Below are 26,373 nucleotides of genomic sequence, written 5' to 3' on the forward strand. Positions count from 1 at the left end.
AGAGAGAGAGAGAGGCAGAGACTGAGAGAGGAGCCCATTTGTTGCAGATGGTTGGGCAAAATCGATCTAGAACAATGGATGGATTGTGTACCCCTTAGGTCATCCTTCAAATATAGTTTCTTTCAGCAAAGCTTTGAAAAGCTTTCAATGGCCATAAAGTTGTAAAGTCCCTGGGGAAATAACAGAATTAGAGGCATTTCCAGAAACTTTACTGATGGACATAATTTTATACATAACATTAAGACACCTAATGAAGATGTTACCTCAGTTGAAGGCTGTTCCACTTTGAAGTCAACTGGAAAAGTAGTAATGGTCATTAAGCAGGTGTTCTGAAGTGAGCATGTCAGCAGTTATAAAACAACTAAAACACAGTCCAAAGATGTGGTGGGAAGCTGCATAGGGTAATTTGCTGTATGGTGTTACAATATTTACTATAACCGAGTTAGATGTTGGAAGACATGTATCCAAACTGTGTCTTTGATTTTTGCATAATGGATCAAGATGCATCACCTAGAAAATACAACCAGTTGTCTTAGATGCACTCCTAGTTGACAATGATGAAAACATGTCATCTTCATATATAATTCTTATCTCAGCTGTATGCATCTTAACAGTAACTAGGACTGTCCATAAGTCAACTGGTCTTACTGACATGCATCCATCTTATTCAGAAGTTCTGTGCATATTATAAAAAGGAGAGGAGTTGTGCCGTATTCTCCGTCATCCTCCACTGGAAATTAGCATCTGATATGCTGTCATTCTTACTATCCTGGATACAAGGATAAAAAGCAGTGTGTCTCAAACTTTAATATGCAAACAAACACCTAGGGATCTCGTTATAAACACCAGTTCTGATTCATTTGGTCTGGGGTTTGACCTGAGATTTTGCATTCCTAACAGTCTTCCAGGCCATCTCAATGCTGTCGGTGCACAGGCCAGATTTCGTGTAGCAAGGTTAAAGAGGTTACTAGAAGTGTTGGTAGACATTGAGGTTATTCAGTTAGCCTCATGCAGTTTCTCACCTTTGGAGCCAAATACCTTGGAGAAGTTAACAAAAGCACTGACAGTCCAGCGTGATCCTCAGCAAGTCTTCCACAGCATGGTGGTGATGTAACAGGGCTCCATAGTGGACCAGCTCTTTCAGAAAAGTGGCCTCTTTGGGCACTGGCTTGAGAAAACCAGCTTCTGATTCTTTACCTTGCAGACAGATTGTCTAGTAAGCCAGTGGATTTACATTTGTGGAGAGCAGAAAATTTATCTGGTAAAATATTGGAACACGTCACATTTGGGGTCCCACTAGATAGGACCCATAGAGTTGATACAAAGAAAATGTTTCCATGGATGCATTAGTTCTCAGGTATAGCTGTATATTAAAATCACCTCGGCAGCTTAGAAGTAAAAATACCCCTGCTTGGGCTACACATCTGATGAAGTGGATCAGAATCTTCAGGCCTGAGACCTGGATATTTGTATTTTTTAAAAAGGAGCCCAGGTGATTCTGCAGTGCACCTGGGTTGAGAGGCCCAGGTTTAGGCACACCTTAACTCTGAGAGCAGGAAACTCCTGAGAGTGCTCTGTGAGAGCTTGAGTTAATTCATCATTTGTATTACCTGAGGGCTTGTAACCACATCCCAGTGAGGTTCACCCAAGATATTTGCAGCATTTGGGAAAGTTCACCTTGGTCAATAAATTGGGAGGCAAGGAAGCTTATCAACCAGCATTCGATGGTTGAGTTCCTCCCTAAAAATATTTAGACCTGGGACATTGCAACTGAGGATCTGCCGAAGCCTGGGGCCTTGTGCTCCGTGTGCATTTACTGTAGCCCTATTTTAGAAGAGAAGAGAAACTCATTATACGGTTGAAAGGTGAGAAGCCTCTGGGTGGCCACCTCAGATTGCGTGTGTATGCACACACATACGTTTGCACCTTGTCACTCATCAGCTAGTTTAAAAAATTTAACCTGGGGGTCTTTATCAAGTCAGGTACTTGGAGGGCTGGCCCCTCTGTGCAGACAGTGCAGCTAGAGCACTCACCGGGTAGACCAGCACCCAGCCTGTCTCTCCAGGTGGAGGAGAGGGGTCCTGAGGTCGGGTGAGTGGCTTGTAAGGCTCTGGGAGCACTTGCTGAATAATGAGCTTTACCTTGACAACATTGCCTCACATTGTGGAAATAATTTTGACAATTTTTGTGACAGATTTTTTTCCTATTACTGGGGCTGTTTTGGGCGTGTTGTCATTCATGGGTGTTTTCTAAATAGGGTTGCCAGAAGTCTGATCCTCAGACAGAAAAGTGTGTTTTGTACTTACCATGAAGATTCCTTTGCATCTCTACTGTCCTTTGGCTCTAGGTGAAAGCAAATCTTCTCAGCATTTTCATTCAACACTGAGGAAATCTACCTAACAAATTTACACACTCTGTGATCTCTTTACTGACTATTCCTTTTCTTCTTCTTTTGGGTCATTATCGACCTGTCAGAATGCATGCTCATGGTCTCCTGGGCTGGAAGCCAGATGACAGTCCTTTCCTTTGTACGACTCCTGACGTAGCGTCATCCAGACTTTGCTTCTCAAAGCCGCCTTCCCTGTGCCTGTTGATTTGATCAATTAGGGTCTTTGTGGAGCAAAGCCCCAATGCCATGTACTAATTAGTAAATGGGGCACAGCCAGCCTAGAATGAACTCCTTGGCTGGTACGAAGATAGTGTTGTCACTGAAGGATGTGGAAGAAAATAAGGCTCCTCTATCAGTCATCTTGGGACAGTGTCAGGAATGGGCCCCCCTCACGTCTTTGTGGCCTCTAGTCTTAGCACAGGGCTCTGTGCCCACTCATCTTCAGGCCTTTGATTGACGTCGGAGTTCACCTTCTTGCTCTGCAGTACAGTGCTACGGGCTGACCTTGGCTGAACCTCTTCCTGTGGGGCCCGGATGGGGTAGGGGGTTAGAGCTCTATGGGTTGGTAGAGGCAGTGGTTCCTGACTGAGGTGCTTGTATCCTTTAGGGAACACCTGGCAGTGTCTGGAAGACAGTTCTGATTGTTGCAGTTGGGTGGTGGAGGATTCTCATGGCATCTAGTGGTAGAGGACAGGGAGGCTGCTGAAGCAGAGGACGGCCCTGTAACAAAGAATTGTCTGGCTTCAGAGGTCAGTTGTGCCAGAGATTGCAAAACCCTGGGTTAAATGGGGTTTATTTCATTTTTCAGGGACCCATGTTTTTTGTTTTTGGTTAGTGTTTTCAGAATTCTTGGAGTTGCGGCAGTTTCATTTTTTGTTGATGGGAAATTCTGTCAACTGTGAATAACCTATGGGCCTGGTGAGTGAAACTGACAGACCATGTGACGATCTTATCTGATGCAGCAGCAGCAGCTTCCCTCTCACTCCTTTATCCCCTTTGTCCACCTGCCGGAAATGTGCACACCCAAGAAGCTAGTAAGTCGGAATACAAGCATCAAACATTCCTTCCCAACCATTTTCCCTGCCCTCTCACCCTCTCTTGGAGATGGCCATTATGGGAAGTCACCCGAGGATGGGCGTGGGAGGGGGCAGAGGGCAGGAAGGAGGGCCTGTTCTGGATAAGGAGTCATTAGCCTGAATACAGTATTTGAAAGTTTATTTTGTCATTGACACCAGATATGGAGCTCTAGACTACACTCAGTGGACCTTGTATCTGTGAGGCAAATACCCACTTCAGGGGGCCAAGGTTTCCTTTCCCCACCCACCCTAAGAGTGCAAGTGTATCATAATAAATGAAAGCCCTGGGCACAGGCCTGTCGTGTTTTGATCATTTCAAATACAAAAGAGACTGGACCGTTTAAAACCCCAGACATTACAAAGGCCTCCCGACAACACAGGCCATTGCTTATGTATAAGACTGGGTCTGCCAATAGTCCTACAGGGCTTATAGTAAAGCCAGGATGAAGGCTGAATTAAAAAAAAGAAAAGGCATCCCTGAGAATACCAAAGGTGTGTTGTCTTAGTGGGTGTCTTTTAGCTAGTGACTCAAAATAAGACTTGTTTTGCCAGTTTCAAAGAGAACAGGCTGTTTTCACTTAGAATGTGCTTTTCCTGTTTATAAAGAAAACTTACAGAATTCGTCAGAGGACCAAGTCATGAAAGGGGGAAGGAAGGGCCCCTGTTCAAGCCGGTTCTGGGCACCACTGTTGGCCTCTGGGCTCCTTTGCTCCCTGGAGAGGGAGGAGTCCCCAGTGGTGATTACAGCTGTCAAGGAGCCACACCTCAGATTGGGGCTGTTGCCACGTGGACCCTATGCTTGGTTTCAAGTGGGTGGCACCAGGCCTGTGTGTCCAGGCCGTGCAGGGAACTGAAAAACCAACCTGAGAGCATCTTCCCAGGAATTTGGACTTGTTTTGGAGGAAAGCTGCTTTGCTCTTCTTTCCTTCCTCCACTTTGCCTTCTCCTTTTAACGACAGAAGACAGCTGTATTCCCACACCATCTGTCTTCCTTATACCAGTATTTCTGTAAATGTGTATTTTTTATTTCTTATCATCTGTTGATTCTCTCAACTCAGTGAGGTAGGTAGGACGTTGCATTAGACTCATAGCTCCTTAAATTCACCAGGCTGTGGTTTCTGCCTTGTGTTGCACGTTGATAAGTCTCTTCTATTTTGAGTTTCTGCAGGTGGGTGGTAGATGTTGTTTGGTTTGGTAGAAACCATATCATATTAGGAAGCAGGGCTGGGGCTTCAGAGGATTTGGGTACGGTTCAATTCCAACTGTAAATGGGAAACAACAGAACACTCTCTGGGCCTTCATATCTTCCTCTGTAAATTTAGGGTTTGTACTTGGTTATTATTTTCTGAAGCAAAATCTAATGTCTTCCAGTCTATATAAAGTCTGAATTTTAAAAATTATACATTTTCATTCATATTTCCTTTCAAAGTTGTTCATTAGGCAAATGAGTTGCTCAGGTGAAATATGGTAAAATGGTGTGCAGTCATTCCACAGTTAGTATCCAGTTGATTGATATGTACACCACGTTTTGGTCGCAGTAGTGGAAGTTCAGATTCATCCTGATTGCCAATAGTAATAGCTACGATTTTTTAAAACAATTTTCTAAGCACCCACGTTTCTCTTAATGTAAATTGATACAAAGACTGGAAATGAAGTAGCCGAAAATTGTTTCAAAGTTGAATTATTAATATTATCTAAACACTGTTGTTACTTATTATAATTAGGAAGTCAAACAAGAAATCTCTGAAACTTATAATTTATGACTGACTCTCATCTAACATTTAATTATTCATAATGTTCTCTGTTGTACAGTTTTACATGAGTAGCTACGTAAACTGGAATTTAATAAAACGAGTAAGCAAACTAGACCACTGCGGAGCATTACTTTCCTGACCAAATAACACAAAGATTCAAAATTCAAATTTCACATATAAATGTACCTAGGGAAGTTTTGTTCTGAATCTCTAGAGTGTACTGATAGAGGTATTCATTGTCCCCAGTATCTTAAAACTTAGCATGCAAAAACTTTTCCTAAGAAAATTTTTAAACAGAACACAATGTAAAGAAAAACAAAGATAAAATAAAATGAAAACCTTTGCAGAACCTCCGAAACATCTCTGGGAACCCTGTCTTTTGGAACAGTTTGAAAACCAATAATTAGGAGCACCGACCCCTCACTTATCCAGCTCTCCTAGTGATTTGTGATTCTACAATTTTCCGCCTCTTATATGTGCAGAAATGAAGACGGACAGACTTCACTAGGATCACACAGTGACAATAGGTGGAATAAGCTGTAGATCAAAGATTTGCAGGCCTTGGGTGCAGGATTCTCTCAGCTCCTCCTTACTACCCCTCCATGGCTTCCTCTGGGCATTGTGGGTAACCAGCGATGAAATAAGCAGCCTCCATCAAAGTTCCCCCCACTGGTTTCCCCTCCCATTCTCTCTGTCCTGGACATTTTTGTTCCCTCAATCACTGCCCCTTCCAGGATTTTTTTCTGGAGTTTCTCCCTCTCCTTTTTCTCTTGTCATACCTGTCTATACCATAACCGCTTTAGTTAAGCCCATCTATCTGTTTAAGGACACAGTGGTTTTCACTGCTATGTGGCAAGATCCTAGGGTAAAGGCTTCTGACAGGTAAGGTACCTGTCTGATAGTCTCAGGGAGCTGGGTTCTTTGTGATTCACAGCAGAATGAGGTCTTGGAGGCCATTGCTTATTTGTGTTCTTCATCTCATTTCCACCATCCTGTCCTTTCATCCAGAAAACACTTAATTACCATCCATTGTGTACAAGGCATGGCCATCCCAGCATTTCCTGTCTGTGGAAGTTTATGTTAGAGATGAAAAAAAGAATTACTCTACAGAGCAGTAGGTAAGACGCTCTCTAGAGCACAGGCTGCTGTGAATGCCCAAGGAGGATGGGCTCTCCTCTGTCTGGGCAGCTTGATGCAGGAGGTGGGGTTCATTTGTGAGATGGGGTGAGATTTCCCAAGGTAGCATCGATGAGCACAGCAGACTCTCAGGATTTCTTGAATGTTATTGCACAGGATGAGACTAAAAATAGGCGCTGATAACCACCATTAGAAGACAGGTATGAAGTAGTTCAGGTGGTGCCTGATTAGGACAGAAGAGGTATGCTAAGTTAGAGTAGTACTGCCCCTTGTGAATGTCCGCCCGCGAGCTGCGAGGGCATTGTCCCGTGAGGCTGTTGGAACCGATCAGGTCGACGTGGTTGGGGCTAGCGTTGCTCCTGGAGGGATGGTCATTTCCCATTTCATTTATCCTCTGAAGAGACAGGGTCTGATATAAGAAATGGGGCATTGGCTGGGCACCTGAAGGAAATGCCTCATCAGTGTGGTTTTCAGTCCCTTGGAACTGGGTTGTTTTTCAGAGTATTCTCAAGTGATTTGAGAAATTAGCATAAAGGCAGGCCTGGAGCCATGTGATTGGTGGCCTGTGAGATTGTTCCGGAACAGGTAAGAGCAGCTATGTCTGTTGAGCCGATGGCAAATTTCTCCATGTTATTTCCTTCTGTTGCTAGGTGGTCAGCCCTTAATAATGGTATAGCCTGGGTCTGGCCGTTCTGCAGAGAATGAGGGAATAGCTGGGTCCTTCCTGGTCTAGGAAGCTTCTCTGCCCACCTCCAAGTACATCTCCTCCTCCACCTCCAGCTTTGGAGATGAGCTTCCTCTCTCTCTCTCTCTCTCTCACAGCTTTATTGAGATATGATTCACATATACAGTTCTCCCATTTAAAGTGTGTTATTCAATGGCTTTTAATGTATGCACAGAATTATGCATCTATCACCACAAATTTTAGAATGTTTTCTTTACCCTCCAAAATAAGCCCCCCATTCCTTGTCACCTCCCAATACTCCATCCCCTCAAGTCCGAAGCAACTGCTGTTGTACTTGCTGTGCCTATAGGTTTGCCTGTTCCAGACATTTCATATAAATGGCGTCATTGTGATCTTTTGTGGCTTCCTTTTTTTTCCCCCACTTAGCATAATGTTGTCAGGGATTATCCATTTTGAAGCATGTATCAGTACTTCATTTCTTTTAATTGACAATATTCCATTGTATGACTATAACACATTTTGCTTTCCATTTGTCAGTTGATGGGCATTTGGGTTGCTTCATTTTTTGTTTATTATGAATAGTGTTGCTATGAACATTAGTGCACAAATTTTTGCATGGACATATGTTTTCATTTCTATTGGGAGAATTCCTAGGAGCAGGGTTGTCTGGGTCATATGGTAACTCTGGGCTTAACCATTTGAGGAACTGCCAAAGTATTTTCCACACCAGCTGCACCCTTGGACATTCCCACCAGCAGTACATAGGGCTTCAGTTTCTCTGCATCCTCACTAGCACTTGTTGTTACATGTCTTTTTTGATTATAGCCATACTAATGAGTGGGACTTGGCATATCATTGTGATTTTGCATTTTCCTAGTGGCTATTGATGTTGAGCAGCTTTTGATCTGCTGGGGGTTTTGTTGTTGTTGTTGTTTTGTATTTTTAAAATTTATTTCCTGTGTCAAGGCTTTTCATTTAATATGTAATCTTTATTGTATATATATATTTCCATTACCATTTAGTCCCCTTATATGCCCCACCCCCCAGCAAGCACCACCCTGTTGTCCATGTCCATGAGCCCTTTTTCCTTTTTGTTCAATCCCTCTTCCCCCAACCTCCCCCCTAACCTCCCCCACCCCTACTAACTGTCACCTGCTCTCCATGTATGAGTTCGTCTCTGTTTTGCTTGTTTGTTCAATTTGTTTGTTAGATTCTACATATGAGTTAAATCATATGGTATTTGTCTTTCTCTGACTGGCTTGTTTTACTTAGCATAATGTTCTTCAGGTCCTCCCTACTGTTGCAAAGGGTAAAATTTTCTTCTTTTTTATGACCGAGTAGAATTGTTTTGTAGATGTCCCGTAGTTGTTTTATCCACTCCCCTATTGATGGACACTTGGGCTTCTTCCATATCTTGGTGATTGTAAATAACACTGCAATGAACATAGGGGTGCTTATGCTCTTCTGAATTAGTGTTTTGGGTTCCTTTAGATATATTCACAGAAGTTGAATTACATGATCAAAAGGTAGATCCATTTTTAATTTTTTGAGATATCTCCATACTGCTTTCCACCACGGTGGCTGCACCAGTCTGCATTCCCACCAACAGTGCAAAAGGGTTCCCCTTTCTCCACATCCTTGCCAGCACTTGTTTCTTGACTTATTGATGATAGCCACTGTTACAGGTGTGAGATGGTTTCTAGTTGTGGTTTTTATTTGCATTTCCCTTATGATTGGTGAGGTTGAGCAATTTTTCATATGTCTCCTGCCACCTGTATGTCCTCCTTGGAGAGGTGTCTGTTGAGGTCTTGTGCTCATTTTTTAATTGGATTGTTTGTTTTTTTGGTGTTTAATTTTGTAAGTTATTTATATATTTTGGATATTAACCCCTTGTCAGATGTATTGGCAAATATGATCTCCTGTTGTGTGGGTTGCCTTTTTATTTTGTTAATGATTTTCTTTATCGTGCAAAAACTTATTAATTTGATGAAGTCCCATTCATTTATTTTTTTCTTTTGTTTTCCATGCCTGGGGAGATATATCTGATAAATAATTTTTATGAGAGGTGTCCAAGATTTTGCTGCCTGTATTTTCTTCTAGGATTTTTATGGTTTTGGCTTTAACATTTATCTTCGATTCATTTTGAATTTATTCTTGTGTGTGGAAACTAGACCGAAAAGAAATCGGTCTAGTTTCATTTTTCTGTATATATCTGTCCAATTTTCCCAATACCATTTATTGAGTAAACTATGTTTAGCCCATTGTATGTGCTTGCTTCCTCTGTCAAATATTAATTGACTCTAAAGGTGTGGGTTTATTTCTGGGCTCTCTATTCTGTTCCATTGATCTATGTGTCTGTTTTTATGCCAATACCAGGCTGTTTAGATTACTCTGGCCTTGTAGTATAGTTTGATATTAGGTAGCATGATTCTTCCAACTTTGTTCTTCATTCTCAGAATTGCTGTTGGTAGGTGGGACCTTTCATGATTCCGTATAAATTTTTGAAATATTCGTTGTAGTTCTGTGAAATACGTCCTTGGAATCTTGATAGGAGTTGCATTGAATCTTTAGATTGCTATGGGTAGTACAGACATTTTAAAGATGTTAATTTGTCCTATTGATGAACATGTATGTGCTTTGACTTGTATTTTCTTCAGTTCCTTTCTTCAGTGTCTTATAATTTCCTGAGTACAGGTCTTCTACATCCTTGGTTAGGTTTATTCCTAGGTATTTTATTCTTTCTGAAGCCATTGTCAAGGGGATTGTTTTCTTAATATCCCTTTCTGTTAGTTTGTTATTGGCATATAAAAATGAAACATATCTGAATATTAATGTTGAATCCTGCTACTTGCTGAATTCATTTATCAGTTCTATTAGTTTCTGGTGGAATCTTTGGGGTTCTCTATGTACAGTATGATGTTATCTGCAAATAAAGCCCATTTTACTTCTTCCTTTCCAATTTGGATGCCTTTTATTTCCTCCTCTTGTCTGATTGCTGTGGTTAGGACTTTTAGTACTGTGTTGAATGAGAGTGAAAGCGGACATCCCTGGCTTGTTTCCAACCTTAAGGAGAGTGCTTGTAGTTTTTGCCCATTGAGTATGATGCCAGCAGTATGTTTGTCATATATGACCTTTATTATACTTAGGTAGGTTCCCTATATTCCCACTTTGCTGAAAGTTTTTATCATAAATAGGTGGACTTTATCAAATGCTTTTTCTGCATTTATTGATATGATCACTTGCTTTTTATCCTTCATTTTGTCTATGTAATTCACATTTATTGATTTGCAAAGGTTGTATCAACCTTGCATTCCCAGAATAAATCCAACTTGATCATGGTATATGATCTTTTTGATGCATTACCGTATTTGGTTTGCTAATATTTTGTTGAGGATTTTAGCGTCTGTGTTCAATAGGGATATTGGCCTATAAATTTCGTTTACTGTGGTGTCTCTATCTGATTTTAGAATTGGGATAATGCTGACCCCATAAAATGAGCTTGGGAGCCTTCCTTCCTCTTGAATTTTCTGAAATAGTTTGAGAAGGAGAGGTGTTAGTTTTTCTTCAGATGTCTGGTAAAATTCACCTGGGAAGCCATCGGGTCCAGGGCTTTTATTTGTTGGGAGTCTTTTGACTACTGTTTCAATATCTCTAGGTGTAGTCTGTCTATTCAGATTCTTTGATTCTTTCTGATTTAATTTCGGAGAATTGTATGTTTCTAGGAATTTATCTATTTCATCCAAGTTGTCCAGTTTGTTGGCATATAGTTGTTCATAATATTTTTTTACAATCTTTTGTTTTTCTTTGGTGTCGGTTGTTATTTCTCCTCTTTTATTTCTGATCTTATTTATTTGGGCCCTTTCTCTTTTTTTCTTGATGAATCTGGTTAAAGGTTTGTCAGTCTTGTTTATCTTTTCAGAGAACCAGGTCATGGATTCATTAATCTTTTGTATCATTTTTTTAGATTCTATTGTGTTTATTTCTGTTCTGGATTTAATTATTTGCTTCCTTCTACTCACACTGGGCTTTTTCTGTTGCTCCTTTTAAAGTTCCTTTCACTGTGAAGTTAAATTGTTTATTTGAACTTTTTCTTGTTCTTTGAGATAGGCCGATAATGCTATGAATGTCTGTTTTAGGATTGCTTTCCCAGTGTCCCACTGGGAAAGATTTTGGATTGTTGCATCCTCATTTTCTTTTGTTTCAAGGTACTTTTGATTTATTTATTGATCTCATTGTTGACCCATTCATTGTGTAATAGTATGTTATTTACCTTCCATGTCTTTGTGTGTTTTTCAGTGTTCTTATGGTTGATTTCTAGTTTCACAGCCCTGTGGTCAGAGAAGATGCTTGGTATGATTTCAGTCGTCTTAAATTTATTGAGACTTGTTTTGTGTCCTAGAATGTGGTCTATCCTATAAAATGTTTCCTGTGCACTTGAAAAGTATGTATATTCTGATGCCTTGGGGTGAAATGCTCTGAATATATCAATGAAATCCATTTGATATTGGGTGTCGTTTAAGTCTGCTGTCTCCTTGTTGATTTTCTTCCTTGAAGATCTATCCGTTGGAGCCAATGGGATGTTAAAATCCCCAACTATGACTATTTCTGTCGATATGTCCTTTTATGTTCATCAATATTCGCTGTACATATTTAGGTGCTCTTATGTTGAGTGTGTAAATGTTTGCTAGGGTTATATCTTCTTGCTGGATTGTTCCCTTTATCATTATGTAATATCCTTCTTTGTCTCTTCCTATAGCCTTGGTTTTAAAGTCTCTTTTGTTAGATATAAGTACTGCTACCCCAGCTTTTTTTCCTTTTTGATTTCCATGAAATATCTTTTTCCATCCCTTTACTTTGAGTCTGGTGTATCTTTATATCTGAGAAGGATCTCTTGGAGGTAGCAAATACATATGGGTCTTGTTTTCTTATCCATTCAGCTACCCTCTGTCTTTTGGTTAGAGCATTTAAGCCATTTACATTTAAGGTGCTTATTGATAGATATGTATGTAGTGCCATTTTATTGTTAGACTGTTTTTCTGTTTTTTCTTTTTTTTCTTTTTTATTTTCTTCTTCTTCTTCAAGCAAGCCCTTTAACATTTGTTGCAGTACTGGCTTAGTGTTCACACACTCATTTAGCTTTTTCTTGTGTGGGAAGCTCCTTATTTCTCCTTTGATTTTAAATGATAGCCTTGCTGGGTAAAGTAACCTTGGTTGTATGTCCTTGTGTTTTATCACCTTGAATATCTCATGCCATTCCCTTCTGGCCTGAAATGTTTCTGATGAGTAATCAGATGACAGTCTAATTATTGCCCCCCTGTAGTTAACTACCTGCTTTGCTCTCATTCTTTCATTTGGGGTCTATTTCTTTGTCTTCACATTGTGGCCACTGCTCTGTATTTTCTGCCTTAGATGTTAAAGTGATCAGCAGTTAATCTAATCAATCCATAATCAACAGTCAGGCTTAAGCACCACAGGATGAGGAAGAGTAATTCCTGGTGGCAGGACTATTGCTTCCTCTGAAGCTGATGCCATTCAGAGAGGAGTGCTTTGCCTGAGAGAGATGGCTCCTGCAGTGTGGGGGATGACTCAGCGCATGGATCCTGGCTGCTCTTCCCTGACTGAGTTCTCTCCCAGAACTACCAACCCCAGACTCTCCTCCGGCATCTCTAATCCACTCTCTCCTCCCTTTGCCAACACCCAGAATAAGTGGCTACAATCAAAATTTTTTTGTGTTGGCCCTTTAAAAAACTCTCTGTATCTCCAGCCATCTCTCCCTGGCAGACAGAAACCCTGATGCTTTTCACAGCTGGATGTTATCTGGGTTTCTTTCCGGCTCTACTGCTATAGGCTGAGATGCCCAACTTGGGGTTTAGACCACACACATCTCAGGGGGAACGCCCCTGGCCACTGAAATATTCCTCCAAAACCTCAGCTGCCGCCCTTAGGAGTCCAGCTAGCCCTCTTGTGCCGCCTCCACACACCCTACCAGTCAGTTTGTGCTAAAGTGTTTTCTTCTGTCTGTCTGTGGTTGTAAGGCTTCTCTCCAGCTAATGTTCAGTTGGTGTTTAAGATGATTTCTCTACAATTTAGTTGTAATTTCAGACTGGTCCTGGGAGGAGGTTAGTGTAGCTTCCACTGACTCCTCCACCATCTTGGATCTCCTCTGTCTCCTTAATTTTTTTTAATTGAAAGAATTGACACTTTTTCTTGCCAAAGATCTTTGACCGCATTTGGAAAGGTGGAAGCCAGATATTGTGTTGAGGAGTGAATGGGGGGAAAAAGAAGCGAATGCTGCTCTTTTAAGAATGGCAAGAATAGAGGAAATGCATGTTAGGATGGTTAGTGCCAGTGATTGATGTAGAAGCTTACCTCATTGCAAACCGACTTGGTGCAACTTCTTTTTGGAGGAGAGTAGATGAGGTCGCGGCTGCCCTGGCAGTCATTACTCTGGTTGGTGGCAGGCCTCCTGAGATATACCGTCTAGTCCTTTTTGTGCCAATCAGATCCTCTGGGCTAGAGGATTTGGTTGTTGGAAAGTCTAGAGGCAGGCAGATTCTTGGCCTGACAGACCACCTTTTAATCACTATTGTTCTGTATCAAAAAGAAAGTGCAGCCACTCCCTGAAAAACTAGGCACACTGGCTACTAGATATCAACCCCTTGAGAAAGGGACCTCAGTCATATTTGTTGCTCAGTCCCCAGAACCCAATGGCAGCAGTGCTCAGCATATGCTTTTAAAACAAATAGAGGCAGCAAAGGTGGCAGGTGCTGCCCAGCATTTAGAAGGGCCGAAAAAAGTGCCATAGTACCCAGATTACTAGTTCACTTGGTCAGTGGGTATTTTATTGTGCCCCTGTCGTCAGTTTCTTTCTCTGAGAAAGTATGCAGGGAGTCCCTTAGAGGATATCCTGGGATCCCACACAGACACTGATAGAACTGCAGCCAAGGCAGCAGACCGTATTTTAAACTGCAGAGTAGGAAAGAGCATCATTGGCTGAGCAGTGGGTAAAGTGGTCTGAAGCAGCTGCGGTGGGGGCGGGGGCGGGGGCAGGGCCAGAGCAAGGCCAGCCAGGTGTGGGGAGCAGCGTCCATGGAGACAGGGAGACCCTGAGAAGGACGGGCAAGGTTATGGTGATAGCAGACCAACAGGTGTGGAGGGTGGGGATTGGCACAGGAACTTAAAGCGGTGCGCGACGGAGTTCTCGCCCCCTTGTGCTGACAGTGGGGTGGGGTGGCGTGATGATGGCAGCCCTCTGCCTGAGTCAGGGGCTTGCAAACTTGAGCAGGCATCAAAATCACCTGGAGGGCTGTTGAAGGACAGGTTGCTCTCTCCCTCGCCCCTGTCCCCAGAGTTTCTGATTCAGTAGGTCTGGAGCAGGGGGGCCTGAGATTTGCATATCTCACTTTTGCTCTTTTTGCTGCTGAGTCAGAGGCCCCGCTTTGAAAACCACTGGCCTAGAATGTTCTGTTAAGGGCCATTAAGAAACATTTTAACCTTTTGAGCTAGGTAGGATTTCCGTCACATATTCTTATTTGTTGCTTTTTGCAACCCTTTTAACATGTACCGGCCATTCTTGGCTATAGATAAACAGGCTGGTGGGAGAGGAGGGGTAGCATAAGGAAGGCAGAGTCCCATTTACTGACCCCCGAATGGTCCCTGGGTGATCTATCCTCTGCTACATAGCTGGCTGACCTTTGCCAAGTGCATCTTTCTATGCCTTTGTTTTTCTTTTTTATTCTCTGAAACAAACATAATAATATTAATGGTTCTTAGCATAGGAGACTCTTATAAGAGTTCAGTGATCTAAGGCACAAAAAAAATTTACCACAATGTGTGGGACATAACCTAGAATTTATTTATTATTTACTGTTAGCCTTAGTGGTGGTACTACCCACTACCAATGACTCTTGATAGGCGAGGGAAGGACAGTGAAAGAGAAAGACTAACATAGATTCGCTGCATTGCACCAAGTGAAAGCACCAAGGATTTGTTATGGTTTCTTCTTAGGCTGTTCAAGAAAAATCATCTTTTGAACTGAAACTTATGCACACTATGAATATATCCTGGCTTAGTCTCCCATAGGAGACCCATGCTTAGCCTTTCCCTTGGCACACTTAGGAAATGGTGTCGTTTTTATGCTGGCTGGTAATTGGGCCCAGGACTCTGCCAGGGAGCAGGGGGGTTGGATAGCTGGATATCTGAGCCCCTCCTGTAATTCATTTGCAACTTACGCTTCAGCCCTCTTCCTTGGGAAACCTTGATTTAGGACCCAGCCTGTGCTGATACCAGATAGGATCTGGTTGCATCGGTATTGAAATGATACCTTTTTTTTTTTTTTTTTTTTTGTAAATTAAAGTACAGTTGACATACAATAGTGTATTTGTTTCGGGTATACAACATACTGATGTAATATTTGTATTCCTTAGGATGTAGTGGGCCAGGGAAACTGTACCTTCTAATGTCATTTTGCCCCATGGTGTGAGTGAAACAGAGAGCCACAGAAAAGCAGGCAGGCGTATACTCGACATTTCCTGTGAGAAGTGTGCACCTGAGAAGTGAGGTGCAGCTTTCACTAATGATAGGGAGAACGGAAAGACCACTGGTACCCTGGCATAGCCTCCCCATGCTGGTGCCTGGGAGAGGCCACCTGGTGGCCCAGAGAGACTCAGCTTGTCTCTGGACACTGCTAATGAAAGCTGGCCATGCATAGGTAATATTGGGGCTCTCTCCCCTTTCCTTGTCTGATTACCCCTGGGGGGCATCCACTTTCTTGCTCACCTGTCCAGCTGCACGCTCTAATCCTTACCAGAGCACAGAATAATGACTTTGTAAGCTCACATTACAGATGCACAAAAGTGCCCTGTGGCGCTACAACTCCACCCTCCACTTGGGTTTCTGCTGACATTCAGTGAAATACCCTTCTATCTCCTCCTTACCTTGCAAAACAAACTTCCTGTTTTGAACCTGGTCCAGATTGGAACAGTCCTGCTACACCTGTTAACACACTCAGACACACATTTCCTCCTCTGTATTTGTACAGCTTTTTGTCGCTTCAATACTAAACTAGCAAAATAAGAAAAAAAGGAAGTTCACAATTTAGAGTTGACTGAAACCGGGGTTTCTGGTTTATTTTACCATGTTTGCTACAATTGCAGTGCTAACTTTCCTCCTCCTTCACAGCAGAATGGAAGCGAGGAAAGGAAATCAGCTGACACAGGAGCCGGAGTGAGAAGGACTGACCCACCATGAACATGCATCTCTCTTCTACGCTTTAAGGGCCAACGGCAGGTGAAGTTGCCGGAGAGCAATGGCTCTCTTTACTCCATGGAAGCTGTCCTCTCAGAAGCTGGGCTTTTTCCTTGTGACTTTTGGCTTTATTTGGGGTATGATGCTCCTGCATTTTACCATCCAGCAGCGAACTCAGCCTGAGAGCAGCTCCATGCTGCGTGAGCAGATTCTGGACCTCAGCAAGAGGTACATCAAGGCGCTGGCAGAAGAAAATAGGAATGTGGTGGATGGACCATATGCTGGTGTCATGACAGCTTATGGTAAGTGCTGTGCTTCGGGGCTTCTTGATTGAGCGTGATTTTGCCTTGAAAGGACCCTAGAGTCTCTCAGACTTTGTCTGGTCATGGATCGAGGGTGTCCCTTGCCACCACCTTCATGGCAGTGAATTGTACACAGAGGGGCACTTTTAGAAAGCTGAAGCAATGCCCTTGGGAAGGTTCTCAGCTCTTGTATCCACTGACAGCCCCAGGAGCAATGGGGCACAGCAGGTAGCATTTTACTGCTTGTATTTGCAGCTAGCTTCTCCTCCCTCAACACATTTCTGGATTGCAGGATTTCATCTGGGAGTATGATCAGAAAATGGAGAAAAATATTCTCATTATCTTTCCCTAAACAAAACTTAATTAGAACTGGTAGGCTGAGGTAAGGAGGCTGGGGAGGAAGATTCTGTGGATGCCAAGAAACTCAGAGCCAGCGTGTGCCTCCCTCTGACTAGTGTGCAGGACATCAGGGCCACGTGCTGGCTAATAGCATTAACCTTTGACTTCTTTGGACTTTATTGCTCTTATTTCTCACCCTTGACTCTTAAGTGCCCTCTCTTTGAAAGAAATTTTTTTGGACTCGTTATTTTTTTTGTCAGGTGACTTACATCCTTTTTAAAATGAGGTTGAGTTAAAAAAAAAAAAGGTACGCATATGGTATTTCACTTATTTTTCTTTTGGCAAAAGTTACCCTTAATATAGAAGAAGTTGGAGGCTGAGACCAGCAAAAAAATAGGAAGAAAAAATAAAATCACACAAATACTATGCTGAGAAATAACCACAATTAACATTTCAGTGTATATCTTTCTGATACTTTATATATGCACATGGAACTATACATATAAATATATATAGACACAAAGTACTTAGATGAAATTTGGATCATACTGTGTTTTAGAGAAGCCACTTCCCAGCTCTCCTCTAGTCACTGAGGATTGGAATGGACTTGATCTGTGGGAGACCTGTTGCTGTTCAGTGATGAGTGTAGTCTTTAAATGGAGAATTCAGTGGCCTCTGGGTTTGAGACCCCGAGGTATGATATAAATGAGTTACAACAATGATCTTGGGTGAGGAGGAAAATGGTGGTGGTCCATCTTGGGACCCAACCAAGGAATGTTCCCCGATGTATGTGGAGTTCAAATGATGATTCCTGAAAATGTGCAGCAACTGGTTGAAGCTCAAGTTCAAACACAAGAAATCATATTCAGTTTTACATATGTAACCTTTTCTTTTTGAAAGGATCCAGGAAACTTGGTTAGTTTTTAATTTTACATATATATGTATTTGGCAGGGAGAAAACGGTGGCCTTTAACTTACAATGTGGGAATTATCTTTCAATGCGTACTATTTGAATGATCACACTGTGTTTAATCTGTTCTTTTAAGATTTGGCAGTGTCTGTTGACATTGGCTCTTACTATGTCTAAATACATTGCCGCCTTTTTTGATTTGATAGATTAATAAAAGAAGACTCCATTTGGAAAGCCTATGTTGAAAAACAACTAAGTTGTTTTTTATACAATGCTCTTTTAAACTGCTAATTTATGTCAATCTTTTTTAATATATAGGGTGGGCAAGAGTAGGTTTACAACTCTTCTTATGGAAAATAATACAATAATAATAATACAAAAATAAACTCTATTTCGTGTACTCACACTGTAAACTTACTTTTTCTCTACCCTGTATTTCCTGAGTATTATAAGGAAACCACGAGAAAACATAAAATGAAGCAAATTGTCACAATTGGTATTACCAGTGTGAAATAAGTAAGTGTAACAAAATAGTTGACAGCTTTGCGGGGGGTGTTTTGGGGGTGGAGAAATCGAGCAAAAAGGAAAAAGGATTTGTGGACATGGACAACAGAGTGGTGCTTACAGAGGGGTAGGAGGGTATAAGAGGGATAAATGGTAATGGAAAAAATACAATAAAAATAAATTTAAAAGAAAGGAAAAATAAAACAGGTGCCGTTTTCATGTTTCTGGTTCAGTGTATTCCATTTAGGGGGGAAAGGGGAGTAGTCCAGTAGTGATTTCCTCCTTCTGTTTAACTCAGTCTATCAAATGTTTTCCATGGGAAGAAAAGAAGCACATGGATGATAAATATAGACTTAGAGTTTCTCCAGTTTTGACTATTTTTTATTTCTTGTGTACTGCTAAATATCTCATAGGGTAGGCCTCTTCTACATTCTAAAGGGCAGTGATCTGGTCCTAGCTTTTCATCCTCACAGAGATGCTATAGTTTTTAGAAAGTTACCAGCCCCCCCAAAGTAGTATGTTAGAATTTCAGCCATCTTATATGCTTATAATCATAAGATTTTGGAGCTCAGGGAAACTTCAGAAATTACTTACTTTCTCTTCCTCCCTTTATAGGCGACCCTTAGCAAAGAAATCTTTTTTCTCAAAAACAACAAGGAAATAACCACACAGACACCATCAGCAAGTCCTAACTCACGCTGCTATTTTTCTTTCATCTAATCAACTTACTATGTCAATCAGAATGGTCTTTGGAGCTGAGTTTCTGGAATTTAATTGGACTGTGCATGTGTGCCTGAGGCATTGGAGTCATTGTGTGGTAAAATCCTAAGTCAGGATTCCTTACCTTGGCATCATTGACATTTTGGGATGGATAAATCTTTATTGTGGGGGGATGTTTAGCAGCATCTCTGGTGTCTCCACCCATTGGATACCAATAGCACTTCCCCAGTTAGGACAATCAAAATGTCTTGAGATATAGGGGCCAAAGTGCCTCCCTTTGCACCTTGAAGAACAACTACATTAGGAGTGGAGACAGCAAACACTACCTAACAGCATCTTCTTCTGGAAGTTCTCAAGCAGATAACTGATTTTTGTTCTTTAAAACATGACAGCCCATCTCCCCCCTTGGTTCCCAGTTCTGGGCACCAACAACAGGGATTGAACAAGATGGCGTAGTGCGCATCAAGCTCTGGAAACCTGAAGAGCCATTCTGGGGATGTTGCTTCCCCTGTAATTCATCAGTACCAGTCACAGACAAATCAGCAGGGAGGAAGCCCTCTCAGTTAATGTCATGTCAGATGGAGATGCAGAAACTGAAAGATGGTTCAGTGGGTTAGCCTGAACTAGCCTGATGGAGTGGGGAAGAGGATGCACTGGTCATCAATTGGCTTTTTTTTTTTTTTCTTTTTTCTTTTTTGTCCCACAAATGTACCCATAGACAGAGCACTACCTAGAATCTGCTCTGGAAGAACGATGAACTGATCCTCTAGGGTTGGGATCTGTTTCTGGTTTGAATGAATCCAGTGAATAGACAAAGAAAAAAAAACCCTTTTCCTAACCCCACATTGGTGTCATCAGAGGTACCTAGTATCCTATAAAATGTCTTTTTTTGCTGTGGCAGATATTTGAAGAACCATAGTGGCTGATTTCAGGTTATTACTGATTGTAATCCCTGGCTTGAAATCCTAGAGCAGCAGGGTTCCGTCAAACTCAGACCTCTGCCTATTTGTGCAAATAAAATTTTAATGAAACCCAACTACTCCCATTTGTCAATAACTGTAATAACTGAGAATCATGATAACACGAGAGTTCCTTTCACATAACATCTAAAACATACTGACTCCATCTTTCAGCAGGGACCATAGTCCATTCTAAAACACTCATCTGACTATGTTTGTCCTTGACTGAGTAATTTCCTAGGACTCTCGTGATCTAAGGCATGGTCAGCAAACTATGGCCTCCGGTTTTTTTTGTGGCCATGTCTTGGAACTCAGCACACCCCTTTTTGAAGTGTTGTCTGTCTGCTTTTGAGCTACAGTAGTAGAGCTTAGTAGTTGCCACTGAGTCAGCAGAGCCTAAAACATTTGCTGTCTGCTATTTTGCCAGAAATCTCAATCTTTGGTCTAGATAGTCGCTGGTCAGGCTTTCTACCTGCAGGATATTTTGCCCTGTCCTCGACTCTTTTGTCTTTGTATTTGCATTCACCAACGGCATCTTCATGAGGCACCCATCCAAATGCTGCATTTCTCAGTCCTCTGGAAGTGCTTCTGAACAGCACATTGAGAGATGAGTGATTGGGCTCCTGGGCTTTGGAGCCAGCCCGTTTGGCTTTGCCACCTTGTGGCTGTGTGACCTGGGCCCTAGTGGCACAAGCTACTTGGAGAGCGGAATACCACTCTGTGTCTGGCCAGGTGAGTGTGAAACGTGAACAATGAGCTGCATATTAGGTGCCTCACGTGCAGTTGCTGTTTGTTGTTTGTCTGACCGGGCCTCAAACAATAGAACTTTTAAATAGTATTTACCCCTCCCCATTTTTTTTGGTGATTTGAAAAGAGACTGGAACTTCTTTTGGATTTGGTAATGCAAAAGTGGTGCCTGGAAGATATCCTGGGAAGCCTGTGTGGAACAGTTGGAGCATTCATTCTTGGGGTGTGGCTGGCATTTCTGTGGGCTACTCTGTCACACCTGAGAGGAGCTGTGGAGCCAGTGCTCCCTGCAGTTCAGCCTCAACTGCATCTCCCAGGCCAGCATGGCAGGGCCATGCCTATCAGTGCCTTTACCAGAATTGTGTCATGAATCGTGCCACTCACCCCAGTCAATGCCGTTCTTGTTTCTGAGGAGAAACGATTTCTTTCTCTGATGACCTGACCCAAATTCTCATTCTCAGTGATCACCTCTTACCTAACAGGCCTGCTGCACTTGTGTTCTCTAAGTATCGGGAATGGAAACCTGGGGTGATGAGAGGTCCTCCCCATGCTCCCCAGTCATTCTCACCTGCCTGTTTTCTCTGGGTGCTGGGATGCTCTGCTCTGGACTGGCCACCAGCTCAGGCTGAAGCTGGGGTGGGCCCTCAGTTTCTCTGCCACCCCCTTTCCCCACCTGTATCTCATTTTCCTGCTGCCTGGCTTCCCTTGACCTCCAGGTCTCCATGGCTGCCCTGCCTTACCTCCTGTCTCCTGGTTCCCTGAATTTCTTGGGCCTAGACTGTCCCCTTGATTGGCTCTTATTCTTCAAGCCTGGCACTAGGGAAATGCTTGTGCCGTTGGCTGGTGTTTGTCAGTGCCGTCTAAGTTTGGGCATACGGCTGGAAAGTGGAGGACAGGGTCCCTGTTCTTGTGGAGGCTGTGTTCATTCTGGAGGGAGAAATAATAAACAAGGAAATGTCAGATAGTAATAAATTCCAAGAAGAAAAATGACACAGGGAGCCCTGACTGGTGTGGCTCAGTGGGTTGGGTGTCATTCTGCAAAACCCAAGGATGAAAGGTTACCGGTTCAATTTCCTGTCCAGGCACATACCTGGGTTGCAGGTTCGGCCCTGGTCAGGATATGTACAAGAGGCAACCGATTGACAATTCTCTTTGACATAGATATTTCTCTCCCTGTCTTTCTCCCTCCCTTTCCCTCTCGCTAAAAATAAATATTTTTTTTAAAAGGAAAATGACAGGAAGACGTGATTTTCTTTTTTTTGGAGTTTAAAGTGAAAGTGCACTTATTAGTGAAGCAGCGAAACAGAAAAGAGGCTACTCTGACAGAGCACCTGAGATGGGGTTTTTTGTTTGTTTTTTTTTTTAAGTATTTGAGGAGCTACTTTGGACAAGAAGGTCAAGGAAAGCCTCTCCCAGGAGGTGTCTTGTTAGCCCAAGTTACAACAAGGAGCTGCTGGGCAGGATGGGAAGAGGGAGGTTGAGGCAGAGCCAGCCAGGCAGAAGGCAGGGTGTGTGCCAGGCCCTAAGGCCTGCATGCGCACTCTGCAGCAGAAAAGGCTGCTGCAGCTGGAACAAAATGAGCAAGGAGCCCTGTGGAAGGTGCTGCTGGCTGAGAAGCAGGGAGGGGGAAGCAGGCAGGGTGGCATGTGACTGTGGGTCTCAGTCTTATGGGAAGGGGAGAAGGATGTGGAGGGGGTAGGTGTTCTTGTGGGTGAACTTGGGCCTTCGCCTGGCCCTGTTATCTACTGTCAACTTCCTTGCGGGGTGAGGCAGGATATAGGGAGGAAGGAAGTTCTTCTATTTCCTTAAGGAAGTAAAGAGCCAGGATAGAGTTTTTGGGGTTCTGATCAGGAACAGCGGTGTAGTAGCTGCTTTGCACTTCAAGTGGCCCTCGTTGGCTTGGGGTACCCGCTTCTGAGACATTAACATCATTTTCGGTTCTGCTCAAAAGCCAAAGAGAGGCCCCCTCGGTGATGCTGGCATGGCTGCCTGAGGTGGCCCTGGAAAAGTAGCCCCTGCCCTAAGTTGAAAACCTAGGTAACCTTGTGAGAGTCAGACAACTTCTACATGTGTTTCATTCCACCTCGCTTTTGAAAAAGAAGGCAGGAAACTTAAGTTGGATTTCATTAGATTATAAAGGCCTGTAAAGGGTTTTTCACTTTTTCTTTTTGCCTCTGTTCTACAACTATGAAGGGACTGTTTGGAGGGCTGGCGTGTTGTGGAAAACCACCATCACCAAAGCAGAAATTCTCTGCTCTGAGGGCAGTGCACTGTTACTGGAGTGAAGGTGGCAGGGCTGTGTGCTGTCTCTGAGGGGGCCTGGGTGGCCCCACAGTGAAGTGGCTGGTGTAACTAAAGAAAGGGCTTTCTGCGTCTAGAAGCTTGGAACCTACGAAATGGGCCTCTCTGGGCTTTGGGCTTTCCCAGTGATTCTGTGGTCCAGCCCGTCCAGCATCCCCCTCTGCGCCAGGGTGAGCGCACAAGCACACCCAGCAAGTCCGGAAGACTGAGGAGGGCCTCGCAGTGTTTAGATGGGAGTGCATTCAGAACATGGGTCTCTGGGAGGAGCTGGAGCCTTGTCCTTCTACACCCGTTGTCACCTAGGCTTTTCTCTCATGCCACACCACTTCAAGTGTGCTCCTGACCTGAGAGGGGAAAGCACGTGTGAGGGCCCCACAGTGGCTCCCTCTTCGGGCCTGGTGGCCTGAGCCCCTTCTTCTTCCTGGCTCTGCCTTGGTGTCCTGTCAGAACTGCCTGGGCAGACCTCTCATCTCTGCGCCGCCTCAGAGAGCTGTTCACCCTTCTCATGTGCCAGCCTTGTCACGCACTGTCTTCTAGGATCAGCTGTGGGTCTGGCTAAGTGTTTTCCTGTCTTCGAGCCTCTGCATCGGCTCTTGCCTCCACCTACAAGTCTTCTCTCCAGACGGCTTACTCCCTGCTCTCCTGTTCTCTCTCAGCCCTTCTTGTCATTCCTTCCCTGAAGCAGGGCCGGCCCATACTCTGTTCTCACTCTTCTCACCACTCAAACTCCCTAGCATCACATAGTTATTGGACATTATCATCTCTCTCCCTCACTTAGAACTCAGGCCCACAGAGAATAGGGGTTTTTGTCTATTTTGTTCCCCAGGGCTTAACATGTGCCTGGTGCATAGTAGGAACTGTGAGTGACTAGCAGCCCTACCCCAGGACTCTATGTGTGGTACAGCTACAGTCGGGGCTACTTTGAAAATCGGAGTAATGTTTTTAGTGAGACAGGAAATGAGAAGAGATTCCCTGTGGATTCTGTGTCCAAGAGACTCCAAGTAGCTATACTTGGGAACTGTCCTGCCTGGTTTCAGGGACTGTAGCCTCACCAACAGGCAAGAGGGCCCCAAGGCTGGAACTAATCAAGGAGGCCTTGGGAAAACAGGCCACTGAGGAGACGAAACCTGTCCCCCTGGCAGGGGCACAGCCCCTGCCTTCCTCACATCACCTTGCTGGGCCCTGTGATGGTCGGTTATCGATGACGCGTATGTTCTCTCATGAGGAAAGATGACCTAGACAGACATTGGCCGGTGTGGGCAGTGGAACGAGGACTTGAGGGGACATGGAGAAAGGGCAAAAAGGCCTGCACCTCTAGGTTCATCTTGGACACAGCCTAGTCCTCATTCTGTCTGAAAGGAGTCTCCTTATCTCTTGGTGGCTCTGCCCCACCCGCCTGGCTCAGGCTTGAAACAACACTAAAGACAGGCACAGCCCTAAACTGGATTGGGCTGTTCCCAGAGACAATCAGGCCTAGAAGGAAGCTCCTCTAAGGACGCTTTGTTCTTCTCTCAAAAGCGGTGATAACCTGCTCAGACTGGGAAGGAGATTTACATTATTCATAGACCCTGACCTGAAGCAGATCCCTTGTGTTCCTCCAATTGGTATCCATGATCTCTGTTTTCTGTAAACATAGCCTTTTGACACTGATTGATAAGCGTTGCATCCGTACCACTGTGCTTAGGGTTCTCAAAAAAAAAAAAAAAAAAAGCCTTTGGACACGGGGTTTGGGGCCTTCTCCACTAGAGGGAAGAGACACCATGTCCCCTCTCCTGGCAAACAGAGAAGTGTTTGCGATGACCCGTGTTCATTCCCCCATCCGTGACAACCCTGGGACGGGCGCTGTGGGATTCAGAGCGTCGCTCCCTCAGCTGGCTCCGGAGAGTAACCCTCAGATCCAGGAGTTCCGTGCTCCACTGTGGTGCTCCCTGCAACGCGTCACTCCCCCGACCAGCTGTAACGCATGATCCTGTCATAGGGAACCATTGCTTATTCTGGAAGGCAGGGAGAGAGTGTTTATCTGTGGCTTGTGGAAGGGCTCCTTACTGGGTGTGTGACCATCGGCAAGTCACTGATGTTTTAAGAGCCTGCTTCCTCTTGTAAAATAGAGGATTATAACATTGCTTACCTCATAGGGTTCTTGTGAGGATTACATGTGTCCGAGCTTTTCAGAGCCCTGAAATAAATAAAGAGCCTTCATTATTGTGAGTAATAACCCTGGCCTGCACCAACCCTGGCCTGCACGTACGTACCTGCATCTGTGACCTGACCAAAACGACCAGTAAACCTGATATTGCTTATTCACTTGAATGTAGGGCTTTGGAAACCTCTTTAGGTAGCTGTCCTTAGTATTTCCTCAGGGGCTGAGGCCCAACCAGACACCCTGTCCTACACAGGATTATCCACCAGAAGCACCCAGGCTGCTTTCAGAGAAGCAGTGCTGGGCGCCACGCTGTCCTGGATTGAGAACTGCTGTCGTGGCCTCTAGAGAGATGGTTTGGGGCTCCTCACTGGACCCCTTTCTAAAGGTGTTGTTAGTTCCACATTTTAGAAATAGGAGATGTGATCGTAATTGCCTTGTTCAAGAGAAGGCTTTCCTCTCTGGGCTGTGAGGTAAGCTCACTTGGTCTCTGAAGGGGGCGTATTAGGGGGACACTTCCTGGTAGGGATGGTGAGCCAGGGAGCATGCCCTGGAGTCAGGTTGGGGACCTTGGGCAGCAACAGGCTTGAACCCTTTTCTATAAAAAAGCAAAAATGCTCAATTCCTACCCTATGCAGCTGGCTGTTTGTTAGGAAATTGAGAGAAAGGCCCAAGCATGTCATTCTGATTATTTACAGATTCCATGAAGCACCTGATATCATTAACAGGCCTCGACGTGATCTATTTTCAGATTTTGCTGCCTAAGAAAGTTTCCTAAAATGCCAGTGAACCCCAGCACCCCAGGAATAGCATTCACCGCTAGGTGTATGTTGGAGTCAGAACTTAAATCCATGCTAAAATCCTCACCCAGAAGAGAATGCTGGTCAGTGATACTGGGCATCTGAGCTGCTCTGTCACTTTGTGATGGTCATCAACTCCCTTTTGTACACCGGTGTGGCTGTCTGTGACCTCCACATGGGTAGGTCACATGTGAGTTCAGGTGCAGGCAAGTCCCCCACTGGGATAAGGCAGTGGGAGGCAGTGACAGATGTTTCGGCATGGGGGGGTATCTTCTTACCTGACATCAGGGCACTTGTGGCCAGTATCTTTTTGTTCTGAGGATAGAAGTCACTGTACTGTGCACTTAAAAATAGCTTTTAATAC

General features: G+C 43.7%; 1 protein-coding gene across 2 annotated transcripts in view; it reads left to right on the forward strand.

Annotated features, from left to right (window-relative positions):
- Positions 1-26,373, forward strand: part of MGAT5 (alpha-1,6-mannosylglycoprotein 6-beta-N-acetylglucosaminyltransferase) — a 335,177-nt gene that overhangs the window by 108,828 nt on the left and 199,976 nt on the right. The window contains exon 3 of one of the 2 annotated variants that reach the window (XM_054581995.1): positions 16,222-16,589. In XM_054581995.1, the coding sequence (XP_054437970.1) occupies positions 16,349-16,589 (241 nt within the window). In that variant the 5' untranslated portion in view covers positions 16,222-16,348. The remainder of the gene's footprint in view (positions 1-16,221; positions 16,590-26,373) is intronic. The other variant, XM_054582003.1, reaches the window with a different exon arrangement.

Source organism: Pteronotus mesoamericanus, unplaced genomic scaffold, assembly GCF_021234165.1.
Source record: "Pteronotus mesoamericanus isolate MK-2021 breed Mesoamerican mustached bat unplaced genomic scaffold, CSHL_Meso_final contig_1173, whole genome shotgun sequence".
Classification (NCBI taxonomy): Eukaryota; Metazoa; Chordata; class Mammalia; order Chiroptera; family Mormoopidae; genus Pteronotus; species Pteronotus mesoamericanus.